The following is a 20,687-nucleotide window of genomic DNA, read 5'->3' as shown; positions in this document are numbered from 1 at the left end:
TATCTAATTATAGTATTTGAGGTTTTGACGACCTTTCATGATAAACACAAGAAATGCACCAGTTATGAAGTAGGAATAATGCAAAGGCTTTTTTTGGAACTATTATATTATTATGTTGTATGTAGGTACATACCCGTATAGTATTTTTTCATTTTATAAATTATACCAGGTTATAATAATTCTGTAGATAGGATGCAATATCGAAAGAAGAGTATTGATACTTTTAATAATATGGAAGAATGTGTAGCATGTAGCTATCCTTGTGATAAATCCATAGATCGTACCAGAAATTCGTCACGCTGGGATTACAATCGGATGCAGAGTTCAATTACTCGCCGTCTGGAGCGACGAAGTTGACCCTTAAATTTATGATAACGTCATTTCATTTCTATGGTCATTGACGTTTTTCATCGACAATAAATTTGGATTTAGAACGACCGGTCTATTCTAGGGTCAGTGTCCGTTTTGAAAAATGCACGTAACCAGGGTTGCCATGCGTCACAAGAAAAATACATTATTGATGCCACGTCGATTTAGATTTTAGATTCTATTTTAATGTATTTAACATTGTTATAAATGACGAATTATTTGGAAAATACGTTCGTACGCAAGTGGTGACTTTGATAGTTAATATTGGATCTATAATAATTAAGTAGTATTAATAATAGATGTACTTATTAATTTGTCTAAACAAAAATGGTGATATAGGTAGGTACTTTTCCCACCGTGACGTAAATGTCGTGAATGGTCAGATATTACGTTACCTGTAGTACTGATTCATTAAATCATTCCTATATTTTATTTATAGTCATTACTCATTAATAGATTTCTTAATGTGCAGTTTAAGTAGGTAAAAGTATTATAGTACATGTAAAAAAACAACAAACAAATAAAAATAAAATTGAAGTAGAAGCCATTGCTATTGCTAAATATTCGAGATTGACTGACCCACGATGGCCGAGCGGTCGACGCGTCGCAGATTCTCAGGGAACTCAGAAATAATGGGAACTAAAATACCTAACGGATGTGGAGTAACAGGTAGGCGATCTCGAGTGTGGAAGAATATGGGATAAACTTGTCAAGAATTTGGTTGTCCTTCGTTCGGATGACTGCTCTCGGTTTATGCACTGACTCTCATTCAATATTGGTGTATTTGAAGGTTGCAACACACACTATTGTACGTCTAGATTTAGAATGTGTGGTTCATTTGGACACTCACGTTCAAAGCCCTTCGTCAAAATGTAGTGTATTGCAGTGGCGAAGGGTGGATGTAGGCTGTTAATATCCACCATAAATAGTGCACACTACACATTGTCAGTCATACGTATTTGTTTTCATTGAAATAAGACTACAATTTACAGATGGTGTAGGTACCTAAGTTTTTAAAATCCAATTAAACCGTACGAAACCAAGCCGTAATAGATAATAGTAAAAAATACAAACTTGTATACATCTATAAAATATCTAAAATTATGTAATTAAATCATACATAACTTTGAATATTTCATAGATAGAATAATATTTTGTATCTATTATAGTTTGGTTTAGGCAGGGCTTCATGAATTTAAAAAAATGAACCAACAATACCAATATGTAATTTGTATTCTTAATCCAATGAAAACAAATAAGTATGAATGAAAAAGTGTGCGCAGTTTTGTCGTATTGCTCAAAAAAAGCCAAAATTATTATGGTTTGGTTTGGCAGGGTTTGATTGAATTTTAAAAACTAACCAATACCATCTGTAAATTGTTGTCTTAGTTCAATAAAACCAAATATGTGTGACTAACAAAGTTTAATGTGCAATATTAATGGCGAATGTTAACAGTCTACTTCCACCCTTCGCCACTGATGTATTGGGGTATAGGATAGGCTATAGAATTCTATTTATTAATCTGTTCTGTGGAGATATGAAAAGTAAAGTATAATTTCCGTTATGTATTACGTAGTTTGATAATCAACCACTATAGGTCAGTGGCGAAGGGTGGAGGTAGGCTGTTAAGAACTACCATAAATATTGCACACTAAACTTTGTCTGTCATACATACTTGTTTTCATTGAAATAAGACTACATTTTACAGATGGTGTTGGTCCGTTTTTAAAATTCAATTAAATCATGAGAAAACCAAGCCATAATAGATAATAGTAAAAAATTGCTCGTATATCTATAAAATATCTAAAATTATGCAATTAAATCACACATAAATTTGGATATTTTATAGATAGAATAATATTTTTTATCTATTATAGTTTGGTTTAGGCATAGCTTGATGAATTAAAAAAATGAACCAACAATATGTGTCATACGTATTCTTAATCTAATGAAAACAAATAAGTAAGAATGAAAAAATGTGCACAATTTTGTCATATCGCCTAAAATATACCAATACCATTATGGTTTGGTTAAGACAGGGTTTAATTGATTTTCAAAACCCAACCAATACCATCTGTAAATTGTAGTATTATTTCAATAAAAACATATACATTTGACTGAAAAAGGTTAATGTGCACTATTTATGGCGGATCTTAACAGCCTACCTCCACCCTTCGCCACTGCTATAGGTAGTAGGTATCTATTGTTCTTTATGAAAACTGAAATAAAAATGTTTCGTAAGTATTTTTGTTCGCACAATTTATATATTTTTCATGTGAATAATAGACTCAGGTAAGTAGATGTCTAATAATCTAATATATACCCACAGAATGAGATTTAATTTACCGATATAAATCTGGTTTATTTTTCAATACTAAATCCATCGTATAATCAATTTATTATTTAGCCGATTGGAAAATGTTATCGACCTGACTATGTTCAACAAACAACATTGAATATTATTTTCTTAATGTTATTTTATGTTATCTGTGGTATTTACAAAAGCTCATTTACGAAATAATATCAATGTACGTTTACGAAATTTAAAAAATATAAACACAAAGGGCCTGTTTAGTTTCACTTTTTTAGAATATAAACATGATATCGAATATAATTTGGAACAGACGAAATGTGCCCTATTTACACAACGTAGATAAAAAAATAATACGTAGATACCTATTATTTTTTTCATCCAGTTACACGGACGTAGAATTTGTTTTCTGTGTAATCAATCGCTTGTCTGAAAACTAGACGACATCATGCGATGGTTCAATGAAATGCCCACCCGGAAAATAATAAATGCTAATTACACTCACATTTTTAAATTCCCTTTTGCCTGAATGTATGTAGGTATTTATTTCAGTCGTCACAAACGTTTATCTTTTTCAATTCCATATACACGAGAAATAATAAAATAATAAAGAAATATCTTAACCACAAAACATCTACACAAGTATACTAGGTATATGAGTGATAACTGATAAGTTAGTACAATACTAAGTACCTAATTACATTTATTTTGAAATAAGTATGCAGAAAGAGATAATATATTGTAAATATACAGTGAAGTTAAAGTCCCTCCACCAAACCCGCCCCGTACCACCCTCGGTCTTAATCGAGAGTATCACGGGACCCATCAATTGGTGATGTGAAGCATCTAAGAATTGGCCTGGGAGTGTCCTGGGAGAAGATGCCCAAGACTTAGATTGCTACGCTCAAAGTGAGCTCTGACTGAGTTTACTCTAATGCAAATTGCCAGGGAGAGAAAAAGCACATGGAAATTACTAAAAAGAAAATGAAGCTACTTGTTTATTAAATTAAAGAACGAAGCTAATCATACAGGCAGCAAAATTTATGTGAAAAGATCTTCACGCCCGTAGTAAGACGCCGCAAATTTTTTGAAAGCAAGATAATTGGCCGTAGTAGCAACCAGGTCGGACGGGCCGATGGGTCCAACAGCTGGTTGGACCGACCTGAGCATTTCCTCTCGTTCGGAGCACATACTCAGACACTCCCATAGGATGTGGTTGGCATCCTGTATTTCCCCTCCAATATACAGTAGACATTAGAGGTGAGTCAGAAATACTGGCATCAGTTTGTGTACTCAAGTTTCGGATGAAACTACCCATACTCAGTATGTGTGGCCCAATAAACTTATTCAAAAAAAAACTTGTGATGATATCATCGCGAGTCGCTGTTCTGTGCACTCGCTAGTTGGTAGACTTTCAACACTATTGACATTAAATGCGCGCGAACGAAATAGCACTTGAATATAGGTATAATTTAATTTATTAGTCTATTGCGTTCGAATGTATGAATAAATAGGTCATAAATTTTGTATCGCAGCACAGTGGTGAGATGACGCACAGGCTTTGGCTTGTTATATGACCTAAAATACCATAAATGGGACTTTTCGACAAGCGGAGCTCAGCGTATTTTTAGCGATTCTAAAGAAGCCGATACACGGTCTAAGTTCCCTGAGCCGATACGTATTTCAAATACTAATATGGAGTTGGTTTTAGTTTCAGTTGAGTATGAAACTTTTGTCGCATACGCACGCCACACGCTCTACGTAGTATTCCAAATACTAGTAAGTATTTTGGAACAAGTTTCAGTACTAAGTATTTTTTTATACTGGTAATAAGTATACTTAGTCTTCAAAATCGACCAGTTTTCCCATCTCTAGTAGACATACCTAGTTGGACAAAAATTAATAACCAAATTACAAGATTAATATTTTATGCCAATCGTTAGTTAGATCGTGTAACTTTCCCATTTTTATCTATTCAACCCTCGAAGAATAATTAGTAATCAATCACAAACACACTCACAATATTGAATTTAATTCCTTCACGTCCGCGGAAGGTAAATTTCCCGGAGGTACACTTTTTATCAGGTTTATCCATAATTTACTGCGAATCTCCCTTCTTCCTATAAACAAAAGTGAAATAAGCGCCATTATATTATGTAAGTCACAGAACAGGCTCATAAGATAGAAATGTGAAAGCCAATTACCATGGGCCAAGGTTTTGAAGCAGGATTCGCTTTATTAATTTAAGTCATAAAACTCAAGGGACACAAAACGCGCCGACGGTCGTTTCTTACGTGACAAACTATAATGCATATTATGATACTTACATAACTATTGAAAACAACATATTCTTTAACACGTGCTTAAGTTTATCAAATACTTTTCCATACGTGGTGGACTGTGGAGTACGCCAGTTCTCATTAATATTGTGTTCCCTGATCTAAGTACATTGATAACTACTAGATGTCTATCGTACGCCCGTAGAAGTGCAGTATACCTATGTCGTAGCGGCAAAGGTTTCAATGCAGTATTTTTATTTATATACATATGATATATACATATACTTATATATTAATATGATTTCACCCTTGTTTTTAATATGTATATTGTAATGCCGTGAATCTTAACAAATGATACATTTTATTTGGGGAAAAACATGAAAATTTGAGCCAGCCTGTACAAATCCGATCAACGGATCGGTAAACCTTCGTAATCTTCTCCGTAATGTTTACACAATATAACAATAGAATTTATAGCTGTTTTGACTTTTATACTACACATAAGTTCATTATACAAGTGTTTTAAAAAAAAATAACTCACTTGGTTTTTACTGATGAATTATTAAGCAGTTCTATGAGCACGCACCCTTATCATACCGGACCCGGAAATTTCCGTGATTAATGTTTAATTGTCTTTCGCATGTGTTTCTGCCAGTCGATGAATATAAATATTTTGGTGACGGGGGGCAAAGCAGATACATGTGTGAATTGTTGATTCATTTATCCAATTGTTGTTTCAACAGAATACGATAGAGGTCAATTATCAAAGATTATTTTATAATCCATTTATGTATTTATGATATGTGTTCACACTTGCCTCATGTTCACACTTACCAACCTTTACCTAATGGTAATTTCGATGATTTTTGTATGTATAATTTGGATAGTTCTCAATAACTGCTCCAGACAATTTTACACATATATACATTAACATTAATAACGTCACAAAACATTCATAATAATATATTCTATTAAATTAATTTAAATATTCTTATCTGTGTCCTTCGCAGTAGGTTGGTACATAGTATTACAACTGCAGACGACGTTACACAAGAAATGTACATTATTATTTTCGCCTTGACAATGGCTGTATTATTACATTATTATCTGTATATTGTGACGGCGTTTTAGAAGCCGATCTGACTTGAACCGGTGCAATCAAGATGGGAGACAGTCCAATGTCATGATACGACATGGCGCCTCGGTCATAATTCACGACATTAGACCTTTTTGATTAAGTATATTAATTAGGCCATAACATCAATATTGCAACGTGCAATCGCATATGTAATTGTGTAAATGGATATTAAATCGTTTATTGGCGTAATTAAATCCCCCGTTTAAGATTTAACTGTGCGCCATGACCGAAACTTTGTGACAACGTTACTGTGCTTAGTATGATTGTTTACTCGGAATATATTCATCATTTTTTGCGCAACAGTCCGGGTGGGCCCTTGCCCAATTCCAATCTATCTTCTAATATACTTCTCCAATCCAGGATGTCATTTGCCTTTGCATCCTCTATTACGTCATCTACCCAGCGTTGCCAACTTTGCGTTTTATTGCCAGAGCTAGCATTTTTGAACATGCATCTAGCTTGCATATACGCATCTGGCGTATGACATTAAATCTAGCGTTTTTCGACATCGCTTACAATGTCTCACAAAAGAGCTAAACTATTAGACCAATTTGCTTGAAAATCGATATGCTGATGTCTTGTACCTTCTATGCAATACCTATATTACAAGTAAATTAAATTTAACATACGATATTAAATGATGGCCAAGTGTTGTTGATTGCGTGACTTGTATATATTTTGATCTCGCAAAACAATGTTCAAAATTATGACTTATTGTTTTTTAGAATATCTAGCATTTTTTCTGACATTTAGCTTATTTTCTCACGCTGTCTGACATATTTTTGTGTACATATTACATATTGGCAATATGTACTGCATCTAACTATCGTAACTTGGGCATGCAAAACTCCTCCGGTCAGACGGTTTTATATCAATTGGTGTTGGTTGATCTACATAATGTGAAATATCCATTCGCTAAGGCTATACTTCAGCTGAGGCATGATCTAAAAAGATCGTGGCTACGCGACGCGCAGATTTTGCAAACGACGCGTGACGAACAAAACATAATTTGTTGTAAAAATTCAACATGCGTCCATTTAATGTTATGTTTATAGTTATTCAAGTAATAATAATAATAATATATTCATTGACATGTTTTGTTTTTCGAGTAAATACGTAACGTTTTTTAGTCATCTTTACACGATTTAAGAATTACTTCCTCCGACGCCATCACAAAACAAATTGACGCGCTCACAGGTCGACTGTTGCTCTCCGATTGGCAACGCGGGCGAAATTACGTCCCACCTACTGAAGAAAATTATTTGCCGTTTCACTGAAGTATGCTCTTAACATTACTAACTAACTCACCTAGGTTCATCCATTGAATTTTGTTTATATTGGGTTCCATAATTTTCTTCTAGACTTCTAAATTTGTCGTATACTCCCAATTTGCCTCCAAATGTCGCGTAACATGTATACAATATGTTCGCAGTAAATGACGATTTTCGATTGCATATTTTGTTCAAATTCATATTAGGTACCATTTTTTTTAAATATGAAACAATTTTCACTTTATTCAAATAGTTAACAAAATTGCATAGCACTACGATGTAAATTCACAGTTTCGTTACCTGGCACCCAATATTAGAAAAACGGAGAAGTAGGGCGTGTTTATTTTTTGCACTCCCTCAAATTTTCTAGCTACGCCACTGTAACGTGTAACCGGACAAATTTATGAACCAATAATATTGTAGTATTGTTAATTGTTTATTATAAATATTGTTACAGGTTAGTACTGAGTTTAATTATAATAATCTTACTAAAGATACTTACCTATATCTCGTACTTACGTCATTTTCATGTGATGCATATTGATGCAATTTTATTATTTTTACGACTCATCTAAAAATATCAACGATTGTACGGCATTCAAAGAAATCACTTTGCCATTCGTTAATTGAATACTAATGCAACATTAGTCAAATATCCGGAAGAATAATACATTTTACTTTAAGTATGTATGTATGTATCTACATTGTGGGTTGTAAGCAGCTAACTATACTGAAAAAAAATATTAGTCTGAGCACCTGCAATACCGGACATGTTATAGGTCTATGGGCTATCTATAAGTTTCAAAGTAGGTAACCTCCATTTTACTTTTTTGATAATTTTCTTGATTGTGATTCTGTAAGGACTTTAGGTACTTTCCTATCATAATATTATGTGTATTCATAAAATATCAAAACTACAGCCGTAATTTTTATGTATTACGACTAACTTTAAACATGTGGCTCTCGTGGTGCAGTGTGTAAAGCGCTAGCCTTCTGGAGCTCCGGGTTCAAGTTCCCGGTGAGGAGACAATATATTTATGTGATTTTCTCAAAGCCTGTATGTTTGTGATTGTTTCACTTCTATTACTAAATACACTACTGTCATCGGGCATCTAGTCCTGTTGTAGTGTTAAAGTGAATATAATATAAGTATAATTATTTTTTTCATTTTTCAATACTTAAAATATTCACTCTTCTTACCACGTGAATAAAGAATTGGGAACGCGTCTCTTGTACCTATTTGATGGAGAAACGTTATTATTTGACACTATTCAAATGCACACGTAACTTCAATTTTGATTATTTTATCGTTGAAGGATAAATTTGTAGTATAGAATCTATCAAAGCCGAAAACGGATTGATAATTTGCAACATGGAGAGTCAAATTACCGATTGTATTATTGCTTTAGCATTGTTGTAAGTGCGCATTTAAAAATGTGAATTTCCGGAAAATTCACAACGTCACTGCATCCGTTCTAAATAGCAGTAACTTTGTGAATATTATGTTGCGTGTGTGACTAACGATGGGTAAAACATGTGCCACCATTAAAGTATGGACATGCTGGAATCTTAATTACCTATATATTCTTCAATTATATGTATGGCATTATGACAGACTCTATTATATCAAAATAAGTAGGTACTTACCGAAACCAATAAACAAGAACTTGGTTGGAGAACGGATTTTATTTTACATATTAGGTATGATGATTACAGGTAGCATAAACTTTATAATATTCAATTAGATTAATTTAACTAGGTAACCGTTAATGCTAATCCGACGTCTCTGGCGTGAGGCCCGATTTTATATAATGAAATAATAGATAAAATATAAATAACAGATAAAATATCAGTTGATTGACAAAAATTTTATCAACGATTCGATTCGTAATTAAATAAATAACCTTTAAAAATGTGCATATTCATATCAGTAATATTACCGGTATCTCTAAAAACTAACCGAAAAAAATACGTTTTTTTTTAACGGTACATGTTCAAACACGCGCGTTAACTTGATCTTACTCTCTACTTCATTTATCGTTTGTCAATTTATGGATACGGCTATGTTGTAGCTTAACCAATGGGAAATGCCAATAGAAATGGCGTATTTCAAAAAATACTACCTTATTCTTAGGTCAATAATTATTATAAAACAATCATTATTCGAAAGATGTTTATTACATTTGAATGGTCAAAGACATAGCTTGTATCAGCATCTTTAGAATTATCTTAAAATTTGTCAATCGTGCCCATTTTTTGAATAATAAAATGCCTAATTCTTGTCAAATTTGGGATCACAGTGATTATAAAATATTATTTTTTATCGTAAGTATTTCACTATATAATGTTAACATTAATCTTACCAATGGTTTTGTAAATGCGTTTAAAAATTAATAGATCTAAAAAATCTCAACACCACTGCACATTGATGTACTGAAATATGACTATATTCTAAAACATTAGATCGAGAGGTTTAAAAGAATACTATTTTATATAAGTACTTAATAAAAATACTTTATGCAGTCATCAAATGTTTAAAATAAATATAAAGGATAATAAGGCTTCAAAATTATATAAATATATTATCTACAACATTTAAGGAATGTCCAGGGTTATGCTCTGAAAATACCATAAAATCTCCATTTTGACCTACGTTCGACATGTGGGCCCTTAATGTGTATGGTAAATTCATGGGCACACCAGTTAAAAACTAAGCATTAGCTCCTAGTAACTTGTCGGACCAGTATCTGACCAAAGTCACGTACACATCTTCTTGTAACTTAAAACATTATCATAGGGATGGTCTACTATAATAATACCTTCACCTTTTTAATTTCGGTGGTGGAGGCATAGAAATTGGGTAAAAAAAGAAAAAGGAAAAGAGAAGAAGCAGTCCGAAAATTGTTGTCTAGGTGCGACTAGAGTTGGGTTTCGGGATTGGATTTCCCGACGGGAATTCTCGAGAAATTTTCGAGATTTCCCATCCCGAATCTCGAGAATTGAAATTTTTAACATTTCGGGAAATCCCGGATCTCCAGAATCTTTTTTCGGGATTTCTTTATTATCAAATATTAATTGAAAACGATTTTCTATATGAAAAAAGTGGACATAAAACACAAAACGTTCAAAGACTGATCGGGGCATTTAACACAATTAAGCCAACGCCGACTCAAAATGAGCGCAATTTTTACAACATCAGAGAATTTTGTGTCTCAAAAGCGTCCGCGATTGTCAGACGTAGCGATTGACAGTCTGTGTTTTTTGAAATTCTATTTTAAAAAGTAATGTTTTCAATTATTTTTGTTTCCCTACTTGTTTGTCTTACATTAATAAAAAAATCATATTTTTTGGAATTTGTCTGTTTTTACACTGATTTTATGATTTTTACAGCTTTTTTTTTTAATTTCCCGATATCTCGAGAATTCTTTCCTGGAAATCCCGAATCTCGAGATTGAAATTTTCTCGGGAAATACCCAACTCTAGGTGCGACTACCTATACCGGCCGTTTACTTGTGGGTACCGAATAAGAGAGTGGTCACTCGCTATTGGAATAAGTCAACGACGCTATCTAGCTAGACGATTGCCATGTTAACGCCGGTAAAAATGAATGAAATTCGTGAAGAAAAATATATACCTATGTTACGTTACGACTCAAATCTTGAAGTAGCCACAATGTACTAATGATTCAATTAGCGTATTATCTTGAATGTCCAATGTTTTTTTTTATATATTTCATTCATCTCTCTTGGCGCCAAGATTAGAATCGTTCAGTTATCTAGGCGTACAAGTGGCGGCGATTGTCCCATTCCCAGTCAGGACCCAGTCCGAGTTGTCGCACTCCTGTTGGCAATTTATGGTAACGATTGGTGGTGAATTAGCACAATGTTGGGATTTGCAAAATGATTACATTGATTACAATGCACCATTAGCTGAGGGCGTCGTCAAATTTCATATAATTTTGTTTTACTTATAAAATACACACTTCGGCACACATAGACTTTCCGCAGTCAAAATTTTTGGATTTTTTATTAATTTCGTTTGCCTGATAATTAATTAAATATTTACCTAAAATCGTAAAAATATTAAAACTCGACAATAGAATTGAAATAGTAAATCTAAATTATTAGATTGCTTTATCACTGGTTATACCTACAGAGGCTTCACCATTTATATATATTACAACGTTTTTATTAGGTCGTATTCTTATTTGTCCGGTGGTTGTTTATCCGGTACAAATATGCAATCGATTTTTAACTAACTTCCCGACTAGCTAGACATTTGAAGCTTTTAGATTATATCAGAACACGATGCCAATGCATTAAAAAAAAAATACTTTTAGCAATTTTTAAGTAGAATTGAATTCATTTTCAGTTAATTCTGCTTTGTATGAAAAGTTATTTCGGAAGAAATCCGTAATCCAATCCACTATTATTGGTTGCTAAGGGTCTGGGGTCCTAGCAACTAAATTATTAATATATACGTGCGTTACTATGGAAATCAATATGAATATCAAAATGACATTTCAGCATTATTTCTATCAAATACAAATCTTTTTGTTCGTTTAAGCTAGTCAAGTCAAGTTTATATGATTCAACAGAAATTTTAAAAACTTTCTATATAAAAAGTTCTTTTTATCTTGTAATTATTTTTTAACTGACATTGCAATGATATTTTAGATATTATTAAGATGGTATCTGTTCGCATAATATATGTCAATCTAGAGTTGACATATAAACAATATTATAATATGTATGAATTGTAACATTGATAGTCTTTCGTGTTTGCGTAGATAATTAATACTCAAAATAATTTTGCTTTGTCGGAATGAAGTAAACGACACTTAACACTATTCATTGACTAATGATATTCTATACGTTTTTGACATGTTTTTTTTTGTATATAATATTATGTTCATAATGAGTCCACAGCCCTTGCTAATATTCTAAAGTAAATCTTCTTCAACATTTTCCTACTATTTGTCTTATAAGATACTTGGCAAATATTCGTTTGCCGTTTGCACAGAAGGTGTTTTTGTATCCAGCAAATAAAACAATGCTGTTTTTCCTAATGTTTGTATTATTCGGATTCTGTTTGGTTAGTTTTAATCCATCTAATCGTTCCTTTATGGCTATAATGGAAATATATGGAAAATAATTTTATGGTAACATTAATACAAAGGAATTTGCAAATTTTATTGGTATTTTTGCAATTTGATCTTATATCTGATAAATTATCGCCATGTTTACTTTTTCTTTTAATGTTATTGTTTAGTATAAACATTCACTATAAGTTATTATTCCGTTTGCTACTTCCTCTTGTGGCGCAATTGATTGAGGTGCGAGCTAGCATACGGAAAGTCCGAGCTCGATTCATGGCGACTGGTTGAAATTTGTATGTTGTTTTATCAATGTGTTGTGTAACCTCCCAACCCTTTAAGGCTGTACCTCAGTTGAGGCACGGTCTAAAAAGATCGTGGCTAGGCGATGCGCGGATTGCGGGTCGCAGGTGCAAATGACTAATGCCAAACGAAATATAATTTGTCATATAAATCCAACATACGTCCATTTTATGTTCTGTTTATTGTTCTATTCGTAACAATAATAATATATTCATTGACGTGTGTAACGTGTGAGGTGTAAAATGGGTAACGTTTTTAGTCATCTTTACACGATTTAAGAATTAATACGCCCGTCGCCATCACGAAACAAAGTGACATGTTTCCAGCTCGACGTTCTCTCTCAGAATGCGAGCGAGTCCAAAATTTCGTCGCGCCTATAGTTGACAATTATTTGCCGTTTCACTGATGTATCACCTTAAGCGTGATTCCACTAATTAGACGTTGGGTGCATTTACTAACGCAAACTTATATTTTTTTTACATGGATTTGACAATTAAATACAAAACGCATAGGTATAGTTTTTACGATTATTAATTTAAAAAAGCTGATGCGGATGTGTTCATTCCTTCGCCCCGGAGACTTGGCAGAATGAATTTACATAGGTTTGGTTACTTTAATTGCAGGGTTATTTAGTTGTGGTATGAATCTTACATAGTAAATGCGGATGGTACGAGTATGTTACAAAAACTAAATATTTCGTTATAATAATGCAGTTGTTTATAGGCCATCCATGGACTGAAACTGTATGCGGTTTCGAACCGCCTGCCATACTAAGCTTATCTTTTCAGTTCATGGAAATATATTTTCACAAAGTATATTATAAGCATCTGAACGTATCCGTTTATACCATACACTTCCTCTTACAAATTGAGTGAAAATATAATATTTTCATGAACAAAAATCATAAGTATAGTATGGCACATGGATCTAAACCGCATACGGTTTGAGTCCATGGATGGCCTCTTAGTCTCTTACGTATTGATGCATATTGGATTAATGTTTGTGATTTTATCATTGTTTTCCACTTTACAACATTAATATCAAGTAAGTACAATGAATTCACTTACTGAATTTATGCAGTTTTTTGTAAACACAATAGGTACATCAAATTAAGTGAAATACATACACCATGCCCCCCACATCCTGAAGCGGGTCCCAAGGCGAGGATCTTTGTCGCCCCCCCCCTACCTATCGCGAAGGTTAAAGACAGTGTGACGCACCACAGTAGCGTTTTCCAAATGGCGTTCACGGTAAAATTAAGGGTATTTAGTGTATTTTTAATACTTACATCCACTCTAAGTATGGAGTTATTTATCAAGTAATGACACAATTCAAAATTACATCGCACTATCAGATATTTAAAAATATAATCAGTCATCATCATCATCATCATCAGCCTGAATCTATCCACTGCTGGATGAAGGCCTCTTCAAGTTGCTTCCACTTCTCTCGGTCCTGTGCATTGCGTTGCCACGTACTTCCGCAGAACTTTATCATTTCATCGATCCAGCGGCCTCTAGGTCTACCTTGTGGACGTTTTGTACTTCTTGGATACCACTGGATGACTAGATTTGTCCAACGATTGTCTCTTCTTCGAGCTATGTGTCCAGCCCATCTCCATTTAAGGCTTTTAATAAACTCTATTACATCGCAAACCCTTGTCTGCTTCCTTATCCACTCATTCCTCTTTTTGTCCTTTCGCGTTATGCCCAGCATGCACCTCTCCATACCACGTTGTGCTACTCTAAGTTTCTGGATCTCTCTTTTACTTAGGGTCCATGTTTCACACGCATATGTCATCACGGGAAGCACACACTGGTTGAACACTTTGCGCTTTAGGCACAGTGGAAGGTCACTTTTGAAGACATTATTCAGGCGGCCAAAAGCACTCCAGCCTAGCTTTACTCTGCGAGCAATTTCATCAAATATACATCCATCTATAGATACTTGTTGTCCCAGATAGATGTAGCTTTTCACCTGTTCGAGCTGAGTGCCATTGATGAGGATCTCTTTTTGGCCTGCAAAGCAGTTGAACATGACTTTCGTCTTTGTTACATTTATTTTCAAACCTACTTTGTTGCTTACTTCAGCGAGTTCCTGCATTCTGCTTTGGAGGTCTTCTGAGTCTTGCGAGAAAATTACTATGTCATCGGCAAAGCGCAGATGACTCAGGTATTCTCCATTTATGGGGATCCCTTTGTCATTCCAGTCAAGTTGCCTGAATAAGTCTTCAAGGGTAGCTGTAAATAGTTTAGGTGAGATTGTATCACCTTGTCGGACTCCTTTGCTGATAGGAAATCTGCGCGATGGTTTATGGAGATTTACAGATGCTGTTGCGCTACTGTATATATTATTGAAAATATTTATATAGCGTCCAGGGATTCCTTGTTTTCTGAGTGCGTCGAGTATTGAACATTTCTTTATCGAATCAAACGCCTTCTCATAGTCTATAAAACCCATGCATAGTGGCAGTTTGTATTCCTGGTACTGCTCTATGATTTCTCTGACGACTTGGATATGGTCCATAGTGCTGTATCCTCCTCTAAATCCGGCTTGTTCTCTCGGTTGGTTCTCGTCTAGTACATTTTGCAGACGGTTTGAGAGAATTTTTGTGAACGTCTTGTAGAGAATAGGGAGTAGACTTATTGGACGATAATTTGCTAGGTCTTCTCTGTCACCTTTTTTGTGAAGAATGACAATGCTGGCATTTTTCCATACCTCTGGGACATCCTCTTTGCATATGCAGGCTGTGAACAATTGTGCAAGTACTTCATTTGCATCCTTTCCTGCTTTTTTGAGGATATCTATCGTTAAACCGTCTTCCCCGGGGGCTTTCCCACTTTTCATGTAATTTAAAGCATGGGTTACTTCCCAGGATGTAATTTCGGGAGTATGGTCTTCCGAATTTCCATTTCTCTGAAGATCTAAGTCTATAGTCGTATTGTCAGTGTCATCACTGTAGAGATCGCTGTAGAACTCTTCAACTCGGCTTAACAAGTGTTCCCAATTTCTGACGATAGAACCATCTTTTGCTTTTAGTGCTGTGATTTGACGTTTTCCTATCGACAAGCATTGCTTGTTTTTGTTTAAATTTCTGCCTGCTTTCACAATTGCTTGTATGAGGTTTACATTGAATTTACGAAGGTCTTCTCTAATCTTCCTTCGGAGGGTTTTGCAAAGTGATGAAAACTCCATATCGTTTTGCGCCTGTCTATCGCTCTTGGTTTTCCTTCTCTGCTCCATAAGATTCAATGTTGCCTTCGAAAGCTTGGTGGAAGGTGTAACTTCTGAGCTTTTTACGCCTGTTTTTTCTGCACATTGTAGAATAATATTCGTTATATCTTCCGCGTTGGATACTTTTTTTACTATTAGAGCAAATTTGTAATGTGTGTTTATCTCACTTATTTAGTTGACTCGCCATGCCGGGGCCCCCAGGCTAGAGCCCTATCAGCCCCCCCTTGTGGGGGCCATAGCATACACAGTAGGTAGGTACCAAGAATTTTATTATTGTTCTGAATGCGATTTTCATATCACTTCAATAATGAAAATTATTAGATGACAGCCATAAATGATACGTACACTGTGAATAATGAAATGAGTAGTTGGCCGATAAATCGATTATCTACATACGTTACTGTCCTGTGTATGGTAAACCACACATTATAATTTAATATGACAAAAAGTATTGTGTGGTCTTGTGTTGGTTGGAGTGACATTATTTTTTGTCGCTGCTTAAAACTAAGTACAATAATAATTGTTTATTATTTTTATAAAAGAATTAATTGCCTATTGTTGTCCGCACTATTGTCTAACTACTAAGTAATCTCATCGTATCTATGCGGGTATAGAACGCAGTGGCGGATTTTCCGGCGGAGTTGGGCCGAAAACTAACATGACACTCCTAAAATATTTCAAATTAGACATGCGAGATTTATTACTGTCAATACGTATTATCGTGATTATTATTGTGAATATGACAATAAAATGAAAATGTTAACACTTATTGTCGTGAAAGTTGCAACACTACAATATACATGAATCCAAAAAGTTTAGCGGCTTCTGAATGTGCGAATGCGCGGTGGAACGATTGTATTGATGCTGCGCATCTAGGGATTCCAATCCCGGGATTGATAAACATAATCCCGGGATTTCGGGATTGATTTTTTTATCAATTTTTATGGAAAATAAAATAAAAGCGAAAATAAAACGGAAAAAATACTCTTAATAAAAAATAACTACATTAGAAATAAACTGAGTTTGACTGAAGTTTGATTTATACCCATGTGTAGGTTGCCGATTCATTTTATTTTTTCACATGAATTATTAAAAATGAGAAAGATTGGAAAAAACAATGCTTCGTACTTTTAACAAAGTAATTCTACCATGATATCATACGTTTTACGACAGTTTCATATTTGGCTGACTAATTAGATTTATGATGCGGAAAGGCCATAAGTACGCCATGATTATTTGCTTTACTATTTTAAATCTCGCTAATCCATTCATTATGTTTTTACTATCAGAAACAGCAATCTCATATTAAATTCACATTATTATTTATATTAAAATATTATTTACTCCATTGAACTTGTGTATTTCCAAGATTGAACGTATACAATATTAATAATAAATGTCTTAAATAGTATAAACTATACTAGATTTATTTTTGACCGATTTTATCAATGTTATTTGTAAATATAAAAATTTTATATTAACAATGGAAAAAAATGCCAATCCCGGGACCAGTCCCGGGATCCCGGGATTGTCAAATTGTATTCCCGAAATCCCGGGATCAGAATTTTGGCTCGGGATTGGATTCCCTATGCGCATCTATTCTATTATACACAAGGTTGCCATCGGCGGCTATTGAGGGTAGTTTATCATATTTATGTATTGAGGCGGTTAATTGTTAGTACGACATGATTTAAGAATGCAGCATTTTTCATTTCAAATACATATCTCAGGAAATACACTTAGGTATTAGACAAAATCTAAAAAAAGCTTAGGGCTACTGAGAAACATAGACGTGTGTCGCTTATTGTAGCGTACATTCGCCATGCTCTAACCCAGTATTTTTCAACATTTTTGCGTTAGCGACACACTCATTAGGATTTACCGACAAACCGAAATCATAAAATTAAAATTTTTTACTTGAAATAATAACATATTTGCGCTTATTATCATCATAATTTATGGCACTACAACTCTTGGCGGGTCTTAGCCTGCTTCGAAACCATGCTGGGTGATCCAGCGCCGACACTATCCATTTGCTTTCACTGAGCATTCTTAAATCTCGTGTGGCGCAGTCCAGCCATCTCAATTTCGGCCGTCTTCACTTGCCCTCGGTGGTTGCGTACATTGTCCGTCTTGCTAGTATATCCTCCGGCATTCTATGCACGTGGCCTATCCAACGCAGTCTCTGCATTTTCTATAAAGTGTGTAAAGCTCCTCATTGTACCTTGACCTCCAAATGCCACTTTCTTAAACAGTTCCAAAGATTCTTTTCAAAACTTTCCTCTCAAAGACGTCCATATCTCTCTCATCTTATTTGCTATGTAGGTACCCAGTATTCTGGTCAATACGTTAATACTCAACTGGGCGAAGGAGAGTTTTATTTAAGATTGTTACACGCTTATTATAGTTTTCGGAAAATTTTCGCGGCCTGGGTTATTTTTGCAATACACTGGCTGGGAAATACTGCTGCAACCAATTAAGCTACTGGTTCGGGTCGGTAGCTAACTGTATTCAAGTTTTTCTACATTTTTTTCTAATAGCTTTATTGCCTGCAGAGTGCAGACATTCAAATATAACTTTTTTCTGTTGATAAAATTTAATTATGCATGATTACAAGATACTTTCATAGCTATTTTTTTTTATTTTTCTTTGATTCTTAACGTATTAAGTAACAAGACAATCATTAAGTATATTATAATATGTACATATTTTAAGAAATTGATCATATATTACAAAATGCAATTTTTCATCTAATTTGACATATTAGGTTGGTATCAATTGTTTTCTTAAAAAATATAAATATTCTTTAAAAATATATCGCTAGGAATACTACTATTACATTAACGTTAACGTCATCAGCAATAGATATTGCGAAGCGACTCGACAGCGTGTCAGTACTTATAATAAAATTGATAGTGCGCTTTCTTGTATAGTCAATTGGTTGTGACAGTAAACAATAATCTATCTTACTCGATTAAACTTCATGTTTCCAAAGTAATGCAAATCGTGTCACTATTGCTGATTTATTTTTCCCATCGCTGCTGTCACTGGTCGTTGCTAAAAAGCGCTTATAACTTTGGCTTACGATACATTTAATAATGCAGGCAAATACATATTTTGAGCTTATGTACTGCATGAATCGTACCACCATTAGACCAGTCGGGAAAATTTCTCGATTCGAAATGTTTACTTATGGATGCAATCAAAAAAAGAAGAAAATAAATGTTTTTTTGGCTAACGTTTCCACATATTATTTTGTATTATGGGATGTCACTGATATTAACGTTGGATAGTTAGTAGTCTCAATCTGATTGTATTTTCTAAATTTTCTTTATTAATGGGCATTTTAAAGAAAACTCAATCAACGAACGTTTTAGTACCCGACGACCTTGGTTTTGTGTGATTGCTCCCGAGACGTTCCTGGAACTAAAATAACACAGACGCCCGCGTCACTCATTTGCGCTTCGTGAGCTGGCGATTAAGACCGGATGTAGTATAGAATAGTGCGTTCTATTATATTGTTTATTTTTTCATTAATTACGTGTTGCCACATTTACCTACGTCGATGCGACGTCAGTGACATGCAAACAAATAAAATTTTCCCATCTAATTAGAATAGAAATGTGACTTTAGAATGTTTTAATGAATATTATAATATTATAACTTATAACAACATAACGTAAGTAAAAATATATAGATATAAATGGTTTTTCTATTTGGAAAGAATCAGCTAATGATGGAATTAGGGGGGTATCTACTCTCTACATCAATGATACTCAACCTTTTTTTTCTTCGGGCCAAATTCATATATTTGTAAAGCAACGCGGGCCGCATCACTACTAACTGGTGTGACGAAAAAAATCATAAAAACCTCCCTTTTTTACAAAACATTTTTGAGATTTTAAAAATTATGCGTGTTTTTAAAATTAATCGTGTGCAATAGCAACACTCTTATACCAGATCTGATGTGGACCATAATGACAATCCTCTTCGGGTGTCACTATCTGTGCGTCAAAGTCGAAACGAATCTTAAGATATACGAAATTCCTGATAATAAATATGTTTCGGGGCGCACATAAAAGCTTAAAGGGCCGCATGCCGCAGGTTGAGTATCGCTGCTCTACATCAATCAGTGCGTCGGGCTTCTACGTTACTAAACGCGCCACTGCTTATAATGTGATGTCTCTAAAATAATTAATAATGATGCGTTTGATGCGAATCTACAAACATTTTCAGAATACTTAAATGTACGCGTAAAACCTTTATTTCCAAAATCTTTAGCGGAACGCCTGACACTATTCGCGGAGTTCTAGATTTCCACGGAACCTGATTGGAAATCATTGCCATAGTATCTACATTTTAATAAAAAAAAAATAAAAAAAATATTTATCAACAAGACAATATATTTTTGATACTCGTAGTTCTGGAAAAAATATATTCAACGCCACGGGTAATTCATAATGCCAAATAATATGCCGATCTTACATTCGAGGAATTACTTAAATGAGTTATTGTTTTGAAATGTATTTTAAAAAAGGGTCTAGAGTCTAGACTCTAGACGATTCGGCGCCGGGACAACTGGGCGCTACGCAATCGAATGAAATTTGAAAATAAATAGACGTTCGTGAATTTTAGGTACTTACTTTTAAAATACATATCGACCGTAGAAAGGAAAAAAGGCGTAAT

At 34.2% G+C, this 20,687-nt stretch overlaps 1 protein-coding gene across 8 annotated transcripts in view; it reads left to right on the top strand.

Annotated features, from left to right (window-relative positions):
- Nucleotides 1-20,687, top strand: part of IP3K1 (inositol-trisphosphate 3-kinase-like protein) — a 169,243-nt gene that overhangs the window by 114,783 nt on the left and 33,773 nt on the right. For 2 of the 8 annotated variants that reach the window (XM_085957464.1, XM_085957471.1), the window contains one exon: nucleotides 16,177-16,252. The exons of the other annotated variants lie outside the window; for them this stretch is intronic. In XM_085957464.1, coding sequence (XP_085813590.1) covers nucleotides 16,177-16,252 — 76 coding nt within the window. Of the gene's footprint in view, nucleotides 1-16,176; nucleotides 16,253-20,687 lie in introns of those variants that run through there. 8 annotated transcript variants of the gene reach the window in all.

This window comes from Rhyacophila brunnea, unplaced genomic scaffold (assembly GCF_057557595.1).
Source record: "Rhyacophila brunnea isolate RB1 unplaced genomic scaffold, BYU_Rbru_1.0 scaffold_7, whole genome shotgun sequence".
Lineage (NCBI taxonomy): Eukaryota > Metazoa > Arthropoda > Insecta > Trichoptera > Rhyacophilidae > Rhyacophila > Rhyacophila brunnea.
This window is presented reverse-complemented; position numbering and strand designations above follow the sequence as displayed.